Source organism: Harpia harpyja, chromosome 3 (genome assembly GCF_026419915.1).
Source record: "Harpia harpyja isolate bHarHar1 chromosome 3, bHarHar1 primary haplotype, whole genome shotgun sequence".
In the NCBI taxonomy this organism is placed as follows: domain Eukaryota; kingdom Metazoa; phylum Chordata; class Aves; order Accipitriformes; family Accipitridae; genus Harpia; species Harpia harpyja.
In genome coordinates, this window is record NC_068942.1 from 70,523,854 (window position 1) to 70,535,928 (window position 12,075).

The 12,075-nt window shown below is 41.4% G+C and overlaps 1 protein-coding gene across 3 annotated transcripts in view; it reads left to right on the forward strand.

Annotated features, from left to right (window-relative positions):
• Positions 1–125: 125 nt before the first annotated feature.
• The window catches only part of PPP2R5C (protein phosphatase 2 regulatory subunit B'gamma), a 96,072-nt gene continuing 84,122 nt past the window's right edge, over positions 126–12,075 (forward strand). For all 3 annotated transcript variants that reach the window (XM_052783187.1, XM_052783188.1, XM_052783189.1), the window contains exons 1-2: positions 126–269; positions 1,959–2,024. In XM_052783187.1, the coding sequence (XP_052639147.1) occupies positions 243–269; positions 1,959–2,024 (93 nt within the window). In that variant the 5' untranslated portion in view covers positions 126–242. The remainder of the gene's footprint in view (positions 270–1,958; positions 2,025–12,075) is intronic.

Sequence of the window (12,075 nt, forward strand, 5' to 3'; positions counted from 1 at the left end):
GGGTGAGGGGCGGCAAGGCGCCGCGAGCCCCGCCCACCAGGTGACGCTCCGGGAGCCGCGGCTCACGTGACGCGGGCAGCCAATGGGGAGGCAGCGGCTCTCTCACGGCGGGCGGGGGAGGAAAGGGGAGGGCTGAGGCCGCCGCTGCCGAGGACGGGGGCAGCGGCTAGCGGCAGCGCGGGGCGGGCGCAGCGCGGAGCGGGGCCGCCGGGGGTTGCGACTCTGCGGCGCGTGGGGCGGCCATGCCGAATAAAAACAAGAAGGAGAAAGTGAGTCGGGGGGGGTCGGGCTCCGCGGGGAAGCAGCGGGGCGCAGGCCCCGCGGGGAGGAGGGGCCTGGGGCAGAGCGCGGCGGGGGGCGGCAGCGGCGAGCGGAGCCCGGCGCCGAGGGGGGCCGGTGGGGCGCTCCCCGCCGCTGGGGAGAGCCGGGCGAGGTGCAGCCCCCTCCTCTCACCGCTGTGTGCCGGCCGCCTTCCTTCCCCTGGGAGCCGAGTACTGGGGAGGGGGCAGCTCCCGGCGAGGCCTAGTCCGGGGGGGTGCCGTGGCGGCCGGGGTTGGGGGGTGTGTGTGGGGGGGTCCTGGTATCGTTTCGCCGGGCCCCCGGGGTCCGCCCCGCCGAAGCGGGGGCGCGGAGCCCGCGGTGGGCAGGCGCGGAGTGGGGGGCAGCCGGAGGGAGGCCGTGGTTTTGGCGTGCGGGGTAGCGCTGGAGGGAGGGGGTGGGAAACGTGTCCTCAGCCGTGCGGGGCGGAAGGGTGAGCTGGGAGGGGGTGTCTCTTACTTTGGGGCCGGCCCGGGTGTGTTGGGGGGGGGGGGGGGAGGGCTGTTTTTCATGGCGGCAGGGCTGGGGGGTTGGGGGGGGTTGTCTGTCCCCACAGCTGCTTGCTCGGTCCCTGTCCCGGGAAGTTTCACTGCTGCGTGGCTCTGGCTGCAGTTGAAGTTGTGCTTGAGGGACCACCGTAAGCCCTCAAGGAGCACTAATCGCCACTCGAAATCTTTTCGTGTTCTTTTCCTCACAGTGGGAGAGGATCTAGCTTTGGCCCCGCTTTGCCTCAGTCTTCCCCGGAGCTCCCGGGAGTGATTTGTCTGGCAGCCACAAAAGGGGCTCGCACAAGTAGTGGTTGCAGAAAACTTCTAAATCCAACAGAAAGTTAACTGGATTGCACTTTATTTTATGTAATAGGCAATTAGCCATATAAGTGGAGGTCAGAAACAGTGAAATATACCGTCTGCCTCATCCAGCTGCCATCCCTCCAGACCTTTTCTGTTTGTTTGACTTCTGCTTGTCTTTTAGTTTTTCAACATCGTTTTAAAATTAGATGTGGGGAGGTTGGGTGTTGTGGTTCACAGGAATTTGTTTGTTTTAACTTTTTCCCCAATATCTTTGCCCCCTTTGATATTAAAAACATTCAAACTTTATGAGAATAACAAATCTCAAAAATATGCTAAATATGCTATGGGTGAAGGGTGCAAGCTGAGTACAGTGCTGGGAAGGAGAAATTTGAGTTATGGGCCTAATTCTAATACTAGACTTTCTAGCCCCTAGAACAGACAGAATAATGAAGTGTAAAATGTGTACTGCACTGATGCTAATTTCAAAGCTAAACTAAATACAAATATTCCTCAAGCTAAAAACCAAAGGCAGCAAGGGTAAGTTCTTAGACATGGTTCAAATCACTTGCATTCTTTGTCCCTGCCTGCTTACCTATATGAAAACTCATAGGTGAATTTTGAGGCATAAATAAAATTCTAAAGCCTTTCTGCAGATGAAAAATGTTTAAAGCAGCTTTGTAGAGACTGGTAGTTCAGCATTAAGATCTTCCAAGGAAACAGTATCATTTTTGTCCTGTCAACTTTAGTATTCTTAGGGAGTGTCTAAAAAAACCCCTTATTTCTTGTCTTGAAAAATCTGTGTAGACCTCCTTTTCAAAGTAACTGAGACTGCAAACTTTTTTTTTTAAGGAACCTGCAAAATCAGTCAAGAGTGCAAAAAGTGGCAAAGATGGACAAGATAACCAAGAACATGAGGTAAATATTACTAAAATATGTAGGGTTTTTTAAGGCAAATTTGTCATGACTTTTGAAGAGTGTTTTAAGTTTTTCTAGATTGTTATAATTTTGTCATGACAGGTGGCTTTGTGGGAAGGTGGTTGTGGAACTACTACCCTAATAGTTGACAAAAATTCTTCTTAAGATGCTTTTGAGGAAGTTAATTTTATTTAAAGTAAATAAATGCTTGCTTGCTACAATCTTAACCAAAAAGGAAATAGATGAATATTTATAAGGTGTACATCTATCTTATTTTCCAGTCTTATCGTGAGGTTTTGGGCTTGTCTTCTAGTTGTTCATTGCAGTTTTTATCATTCTTTGTAATTCCCAGAGCTCTCTTCTCTCAAACTGTTGATGTTGGTGTGTCAGTAGCCTGTTACATTGTCAGGAGACTTTAGGTTCAATCAAAGGCTGCCAGTTGTTTTGTGTGATTTTCCTTTTTATAGGTATACAATGGAATGTTCCATTTTGACTGATTAATCTATGGTTGATGCTGAATTGGGGGGGGGGGGGGGGAGTGTCCTTCTGTATTGCTCTCTGTTTTGCCCACCAGAAAGGTGCAGTGACTTGAAAGGGGTTGATTAAATCATTATTCACTCCCTTTCCCACATTAATCCAGAAACTCAGAATTAACAGATTTGCTTCATTTGGAAATCTACTGCTTAGGTGGCTCCTGAAATTTCCTTTAAAACGTTCATAACAGCCCGAATGTAAAATACTACACTGAAAAGTTTATGTATGTCAGCCTCTAAACTACATGTCTTGATACTGAAAGATAATGTTTGAGAACAAAATACTCACCCAGCTTTACCATTTTTCCCTCCCTGAAATTACTTGGGGGTAGGTGGGTGGGAATATTAAGTATATTCTTTCTGATGCACTTCAATGAGTTCTCATTTGTTTGTTGTGCAGAAAGATGCATGCTACTGTCAGAAATTAATAAGATCATTAAAACTTGTAAACTACTTGTAGAAGTATTTTGGCAAATTCAGATAAAGTGATTGAGTTTTGGTGGAGGGAACCTAGCTCCTAGGAGGGATCTTAGCTATTAGGAAAGCTCATAGAATGAAATAAGAAATGTATCAGTATAGATGTTTATAATGGTGTAAATAGATGTACTTTATTGTAATACGTTCTGTCTTTACAGTATATTGCTGTGATGTTAAAAAGAGTACTACTTCTTGGCTGTAATTTTAGTTCCTGTGCAACTGTAAGGCTCATCATTATCAGTATCTTTGCTGTATATTTGTTGACTGCTTATTTTCTCAAGCTTCTGAATGACAAGCTGCTGAGACCAAAACTGATTTTCTTATTCCTTCTTGGTACATCAGGATAGGGTGTAAAGCTCCCATAGTTAATTAGTGGAGAGCTTTAAATGTTAACTGAAAATGTATATGCAGTTTTGTTTGTAATTTCCTTCTGTGTTTGCAAAGCTAGCTTTTTTTTTTAACTTAAAATGTGAGAGAGATGAATCTCAATAGGAGAATATGTTGTAGTGTTCATGCATTTTTCTTTTTCAGTTGTCCTTCCAGGTAGAATTCCCAATGAAAAGTACAGTTAACTTATCTATGATAATTAATCATATGTGAGTAGGGGCAGAATGGGAAAGGGACTGGGAATGTGACTGGCACGTATAGTATGATTGCCATTCCCAGTGGGCATTGTTTAGTCTTCATACAATTTTGAACACCTCAGTGCTTGACTCATTAACTTAATAGAGTAATTGCACACAAATAGTAATGTAGACTTTGCTTTCTATTGTGGCTGGCTGTAATCATGATGTATGTTAGTTGGTGCCTATATGAGCAGAAACTATTTGTTAACATAGTGGAGATGAGTAAACACAGAAATATTCTGGAATGCACTGCATACATTTTTAGGGTTGGTTTTGTTTTTTTTCTTTAGAGAAGGTTGTCTTCATATTTCCTTTTACATGTGTTTTAACATGGCTTTTTAAAAATCCTCTTCTGGACTATGCGTGGATTAGGAAATATGCTGGTTCATTTAACTTTTTTTTTCCCTCAAAATGCACTTAATGCATATGCATTTAATGCAAATGAATTTAATGCAAATAGCAGATTGTAAAGGCTAGAAACTGCTATTCAAAGAACAGGGACAACACAAGCAGCAGCATCCCACAAATACTTTATTTATAGACACTTTCATAGCACTTAACTAAATTCATGATGCCTTGGACTTCTATAGATAAAAAAGTACAACAGATCTTAATATTTACAAAAATGATCAAGTGTTTTTCCTGTCTTGCAGTCAGGGAAATGAGATTTCAGTTGAGTGAAGCCGTATGGCCAGTTTGCAAAGGGATTGAAATGATTCCCGGTATGCCAGATCAGGATGCCCATGCTGAAAGGGGGTGAAGATCGCTTAAGTTGATGCTTGTCTCGGTTTGAAAATTACAGCAATAGCCCATAAGTGTGTAGAGAAGTACTAAATAGTAGCTGCAGTACACAGGTGACCTACTGAAGTAAATACATCTTCATTTAAATCTCAAAGAATCCCATTGTAGTTGTGTTTGAAAGCAAGGTCTATCTTGCCTATTTTCTTGTCTCCAGCATTCCCACCAAGCAGATATTTAGGGGAAAGAACACAAGATAATTCTTCTTGCATTAGCTATGCCTTCATTACTTGATGTAATACCGAAAGAGCCATGCTACATTTGAAGCAACATGGACCTCTCTTCTTATTCGCTGTGAGGTCAGTAGCTGATACTCAAGAAGAGAGATTCAGAAACAGAGTAGATGTATGGTCTTCCATCCTGGTATGCTTTGCTTTAGGCCAGTATGTGGCTTAGAAGGTTGCTTAGCTGAGGTTTTGTTTTCTAAAAAGAAAACAAATTCAGACTAACAAGTCTGTGTATTCATTTGCTAAAGATTTCAAAGTAATGTACTTAAACTTTTTATGAAGGTACAGTGCTCATTAGTTCACATTGAAAACCTGTCGTCGTTTAACCCTGGCCAACAACTAAGCACCATGCAGCCGCTCTATCACTCCCCCTCCTCAGCTGGACAAGGGAGAGAAAATATAACAAAAGGCTTGTGAGTTGAGATGAGGACAGGGAGAGATCACTCAATTACTGTCATGGGCAAAACAGACTTGATTTGGGGAAAATTAATTTATTGCCAATCAAACCAGAGTAGGGTAATGAGAAATAAAACCAAATCTTAAAACATCTTCCCCCCACCTCTCCCTTCTTTCCAGGTGCAGCTTCACTCCTGATTTTCTCTACCTCCTCCCCTTCTCAGAAGCACAGGGGGACAGGGAATTGGGGTTGGGGTCAGTTCATCACATGTTGTCTCTGCTGCTCCTTCCTCCTCAGGGGGAGGACTCCTCACACTCTTCCCCTGCTTCAGCCTGGGGTCCCTTCCATGGACCTCCACGGGCTGCAGGGGGACAGCCTGCCTCACCATGGTCTTCAACCACGGGCTGCAGGGGAATCTCTGCTCCAGCGCCTGGAGCACCTCCTCCCCCTCCTTCTTCACTGACCTGGGGGTCTGCAGGGTTGTTTATCTCACATGTTCTCACTCCTCTCTCCAGCTGCTGTCTCTGTGCCTGCCACAACTTTTTGTTTCCCTTCTTAAATATCTTATCCCAGAGGCGCTACCACTGTCACTGATTAGCTCGGCCTTGGCCAGTGGTGGTTGCATCTTAGAGCTGGCTGGCCTTGGCTCTGTCGGACATAGGGGAAGCTTCTAGCAGCTTCTCACAGAAGCCACCCCTGTAGCCCCCCCTGCTACCAAAACCTTGCCATGCAAACCCAATACAACTTGAAGTCTTAGCACACATAAGTACTTATTAGGCAACTCATTGTGGACTATGGCAGGGGAACTTGAGTTCTGGAGGTCGAGGGAGAGGAGAATACCTTTCCAAAAGTTCTGGAGTTGTTTTCCCCGCTTTGTTCACATGTATTTGGACTGGGACTGCTCCTAAATAATTTCTGGAAATATCTACTTGTCACAGAACATTCTTTCAATCAGCTGAGATTATCCTGTTTTAATTGTTTAGTATGCTAATATGTATCTGCATGTGACTCGGTGTATATATATTTATTGTCACTTGTATAAAGCAGCTGTCATTTAAGCTCTTTTCCATTATTATTGTGAGGTGGGTAATCTCTGTCACTCAGTGGCACAACGTTCTTGGGTGCACTGAATTCAGCATCCTTGAGGCAGAAGATTCTTCTGTATTTGTTCTTCATAGAAGCAGATGTCTTTTACAAAGATATATATTTAGCATAGATCAGATTTATCTCTTTTAATGCCTGAAGTTCAGTATTAATTTATTTATAACATAAACCAGTGTTTTAAGGGTTTTGGTAGTATTCCCTACCATATTGTCGGTTTGATGCCAGTTATATAGCCATCTAGATAAGGAATGGCTGATAGCCTGTAATAAAGCATCCCCAAATCCCCAAGTTTTCAGTGGACCAAATCAATAAGCTATGTTTGACTGCTGTATACAACACATAACAAACCTAGCTGTACTCTAGCTGTTTCTTCAGTATGTATTCAGTAATATGTCCCAGCTGGACTGACAGGCGAAATAGCAGTGTTTTCATGAGTCAGTCCCATGCAGTAGATAAAATTGATTTGGAAATTTGTCTTCTTTCATTTGGAAGAAGAGAGGTACTCATATTATGAAATGAATTTGAAATTTTGAACAACTAGTCCTCTCAAGCTTGAATTGCAGAAGGGCTATAAACGGACAGTGCTAGACCTTCGGTTTTTGAAGCTTTCTAGGGCTATTGGTTTGGGATTTTACTTCTAACATTAGCAAAACAGGACTTTAAACCAAAACTGTATATAAAATCAGGATGGATTTCTCTTGTACCAGCTATGTAAATAAAGTCTGTGGGCTTTGGGGTTTTTTTTTGTTTGTTTGTCTTTAAACTGGTGTGCCAACTTCTTTTAAAAAAAAGAATTTGAAAAGTAATTTTTGTCCGTGGCTTGCAGTTCTGATTTTCTTTTACAGTTGTTTTTTTTAATGGGTTGATAGAACCATTGAAAAATACTTAAGTGTAGCAAGTGAATACACCTTTAGTACTAAATGAGATGCTATTTGCTGACTAGAAAGATGCACTATGTATTACTCTTAAAGCAGCTATGCATTTTTTTGTTTTTAACTTCTGTAATTTCCTATTTCCAGTTTTTAGTGACATCTTGCCTTATTGTTTTTGGGAATTGGAATTTCCTTCTGCATCCAGAGCAAATGTACCTGAATAGTGAAAGACGTTACCTTAACGGTGCTTGTTATGTAACTTTAATCTTATGCTTTTAAAACTAATGGATTTGATTAAACAAGTGTATCAAACACTGCTGTATACAAGTATTTTGTTACCTAAAAGGAGATGCTTCTGAAAACAGCATCCTGTACCCTTCTAGTTCTTACACAAGGCTGACAACCACTTGTGTAACATATGGTGTGTGAGGTCTTTGGTTTGTGGTTTGTTTCAGTACTTGATATCCTCTACTTCCTAATCATGCTTTTAAACTCTCTGAATCCTTCCTGAATGGAAACACAGCAGTGAAGGCAAAGGCTGTTCTAATCAAAGGAGAAAAGTGGCCTTCAAAAATGGGTATCAGCAGTTTGTAAACTGAAAACATCCTTGTCATCCTTTGTTTCAAATTGTTTCTCAGGTTTTTTTGTAGGACTTAAGGCCTACCACTCCTTGAACGCCTGAGTCCTCGCAAAGCTTATTAATGCATAGGTGTAATACAGAATTATTAGTATAGTTATCCCATAGAGAATACAAATAGTAAGAAAAACCAGGTAGCCGTTGAATCCACCCATATGTTCACAGACTTTACAAACATTAAATCTTGTTTGGCTTTTTTCCCCTCTCAATTTCATTTGAAGCCAGAATAAATTTGTAACTCTACAAGTGGCATGGTAGGTTTTGGTTTTTTGTTCGTATGTCGTCGTCCCCCTCCTCATCAGGCTTTGGGGGGCAATTTAAAAAAAAAAAAAAATTCTAGGAAAAAAATCCTGCCCCATTCCTGAATAATATACTACTTAAAAGATGACTGCCAAATGTTATCATTTGCTACACCTTTATAGTGACTATAATTTAATATGCTGCTTCATCACTGTTCGGTTTAGCAGTCTGAAGTACTGAAAAGTAAACTTTTATAGTGACATGTAAAGTAAAAGCATGATGAGAGCCAAAGATGAAATGATTTGGTGTAACACTTCTTTAGAAGTGGTCAAGGTTGTTATTATACTACTAAATGCCCAGGGACCTTGTCATGGACTATAACTCTCTTGTATACCATCTAATACAAGTACCAAATTGGTGGGCAGGGGGTGAAGCAAAAAAACATTTCAATATGCGTATGTGAAGTGAGAAACTTAGGAGTGGATCAGGGAGCACAAGAACACAGACATCATTGGTAAAGCCACATATACAGTAGCCTTAGCTCGTCAGTAGCTTTATATAATTAAAATTTACAGTAGAGTATAGGAGTTGGGCCTTAAAGCAAATGAGATGAGTTAGTGTGTATTTTCCTTTAAATGTGGGAACCTTACATGTATATGTGTCCATATATCTGTGTGCATATACATATATAAAAAGAAGCACAAAGGTAGTTTTTGTTGGGTTTTTTTGAAGGTAAAAGGGTGGTTCAGACTGATCAGAGAGAAATTACAAATTAAAATCAAGAACTAAAGTAATTTAAGCCAGGCCATTGTTTTTCAGATTCTTCATCTCTGTATTTATACAAATGTTTTGAAATAATACTTAGGACATTATCTAGTTTTAATCATATTTAATTAGCTAACTGATGGTTGCAGGTAACAAATTTTACTTTTCTGGGGGCATTTGTTTCTTTGAAGATTGATTACAGAAGATCCGTTAAACAAATGTTGTTTTGCTGCCTGTTTGTGAAGTACCAGGTGCTCACTGATGGTGGTGGTTCAGCAAATGCAAACCGGCATGAATCCACTTTAGTCTGAGACTGGGCACCCTATCATCTTTGCCAATACTCTACAACCTCAGGCTGCAGATCTGATCTCTGACTGAAAGGAATCAAATGTCAGTTTGTTCCTGGAGTAAACTAGTTTAAAAAAAAAAAAGTTTACAAGGAGCAAATGGAAACCAAACCTTATGCTACTGATATTTAAGTATGAATGTAAAATTACAGTGCAAGAATGTGAAGGGTGCAGTACACCAAGCTGAGACATCTTTGGCAATTGCCGGGATTGGTTTGATGTGTCGCAAGTCAAGTGTGTTGCACAAAGCTGTGATGATACAATTCTTTAGAAGATAAAACTTGAGCCTTGTGTGTAGCAGCTAACAGGAAATGCAAGCAATGCTTTGTGTCGTGAAAAATAAACGCCAGCAAGAAAGGTGGAAGAGCTTCTGCAAGTTGTAGATCAGTCTTCTAAAATGGTCTGTGACTGTAAAACTTGCCGTGGGCACTCCTCCACAGTGAAGAGGGCTAGATGACCTTCACTGCTTGTAGGGAACTTCCCAGTTACTGATGCAATTCCACAAACTCCATGTTGTCTCTGACAAAACACTAATGGAACTCCACAGTTAGACATCAAGAGTAGCCAACAGTAGCATTGCTATATATAAATGCAAAATCACAGTTGCTAAACGAGTCCGACAGTGTAAATCAGTGAGTACTGATTACAGTGTGCTAAAATATATAAATTTTGCTGTCACCACCCTGTTGAAAAGTTAGTCTTTTTGTTTATCATTATAATAACATGGATCCTCAAAGCTTTTGGATACAGCTCTTGCTATCTTACCAAATAAAAACATAGTAAGTTATGCTGAGACTAGCACTGGACTATCCAGTGTATCTCAATCACTGAGACAATCTTGAATTATAATAAACATACTTGCTAGAAAGGTAGCTGCAAAGATCATTCTAGCTGGCCAATCCAGGTATCATTCTGGCAAATGATTTTGTTGAGGAAAAACAATAGAAATCAAAATTGTGGTCTGTGTGAAACCAACCAAAGCCTTCAGCACCACAAGCTGCATCTCCAGAGGCTCCTCAATAAGTTGTCTGTCCAAACAATCTTGTGGTGGTGAAACTAGTGAACAATAATGGCGTAGTAGCGAGACTTCTCAACAAAGTGAGATCCTCAGAACTGTTTACCATCCAGAATGGTTAACCAGCAAGCATGTTGTTTTGCTGCTGTTTTTAACTGGGTTGTTTATGGATCAATGCCCCTGTTTGTGTCCAGATGATTAAGAATCCATATCAAGCTTTGTATAGTTTGCACTGAGTCTCAGTAGATTGACTGACATTAAGATTGTAGCTAGTTGCTCCATAACAAACTCCTTACCAGTGATTGCATGAACTAGAATTTCTGTAGGCTGTCTGGATAGCTCTGTCAGGCCATATCTTTCATACCATAACAACAAAAGTTTATTCTGATATTGTCCTGTTGGAAGGCATGTGGAACTGGTCGTGTTAACAGCACAGCATTGAAATCAGTTGACAAATACTGCTCTCCTGGTAGTGTGCTGTCTTGAACGACTTGCCTTGGTCCCAACTGCTAATCTAACACCACCAGCTCACCTCCTGCAGGTATGCTGCAGATATGTTTACCAGGTTGATGGCTACTGAGCCATATGGCAGATATGATCTGTCCCTGTTTCCCACCCCCAAAACAGTAGATGAAGATCCGCAAAGGGGAGAACTCCGCGGCAGAGTTCAAGATTCCTGGAGTGTTCAGAGATTTTCACACTACATTGAAGTTACTGCAGAGGGGAAAAAACTGCATGGAAGGCTCTTAACTGTTCTCCACCCATTTTGACTCCTTGATCTTTGATTTCAGTTCTCATCTCAAGAGATTAAATTAAATTCAACTTCTCAGCCTAATTACATTGATTATATATTAGGCCTCAACCTCTTAGCCGAATTACTTTGATTACATACTGGGCCCTCATACAGTTTTGAAAATGAAGTTATAAATGTCCCTTTCATGTTTTCTTATGTTCTTTGTTTAGTTTCAGTAAATTGTATTTCAGTTTCATTGTAAGTATATTTCCAGTATAGAATCCAGAATGATTTTATAGCCCCTTCTGAGGCTGCCTTGGTAAGAAATGAGCTTTTCTGGGTGCTATAGATCAGAACTCTGTTTATCTTAATGAAAAATAAGTCCATGGAGGCTACTTACTATACCAAAAGAAAAAGAAGGAAGGGATTAATTCTGTATTAATAGAAGCATTCTCCCTCTGTTCTCAGATTCAGACTAGTGATTCTCATTAAAAGTGTTCTATGCTTTTTGCTCTGTGTACCTGCATTTCACAGGGAGTCTTAATCATGTGTTAATTGGTACAAGGTTCACCTATCCAGCTTTTGTAGTCCGGAGTTTTTATCAAGGTTTTTGCTGGTATGTGGCTTGCTGCTGCCCTTGAATTCAGTGGTGATACTCACTAGACGGAAGAAATTTGCAGATTAGTGTTAGACTGATCTGTATCAAGAAACACCATATGGGGTGCTGCCTAGCACCGTATTTTCTTAAGGCAGAGAGAATCTCTCTTGCCTTGTGCTTAGGCGGTAATCTGATTTTTGTCTCTAGTAAGCCATCCAATTTTTTAAATCTTGAATAACAGATGCATCCAGGTGATTTTATTGTAATTTCAGATCCTCACCTTGCTCTGACCAGTTTATCTTAGAAAGTGGTATGAAAGCTTGCTGCATCGTTACAGAGTTGACCCCACTCTAGGCTTGGCTTGGCTAGGCTCTTGATTTTGTGGAGCAGAAGGCTTTGTGTGCTTTGGTCTAGATCAGTTATTAGTGAGTGTGCTTTGAAAGGTAAGATCAGACACAGTTCTTCTGGTTGCCCATGTTTGGTCAAGGTAGCTTGAATACCAGTTTTTGGGGGGACTGTCAGAAAGGGAAGAATAGGGTCTTCTGAAAGACTTGTTGACATACAGGGGATGCAGGGTAGATCCTCCTTCCAGATCCCAGTACTCTCTCTCTCTTATGTTGTAGGTGGCTGGCCAAAAGTAAAAGTTGACATGTGGGCTGTTTGAACAGTTTAATTTGAAAAG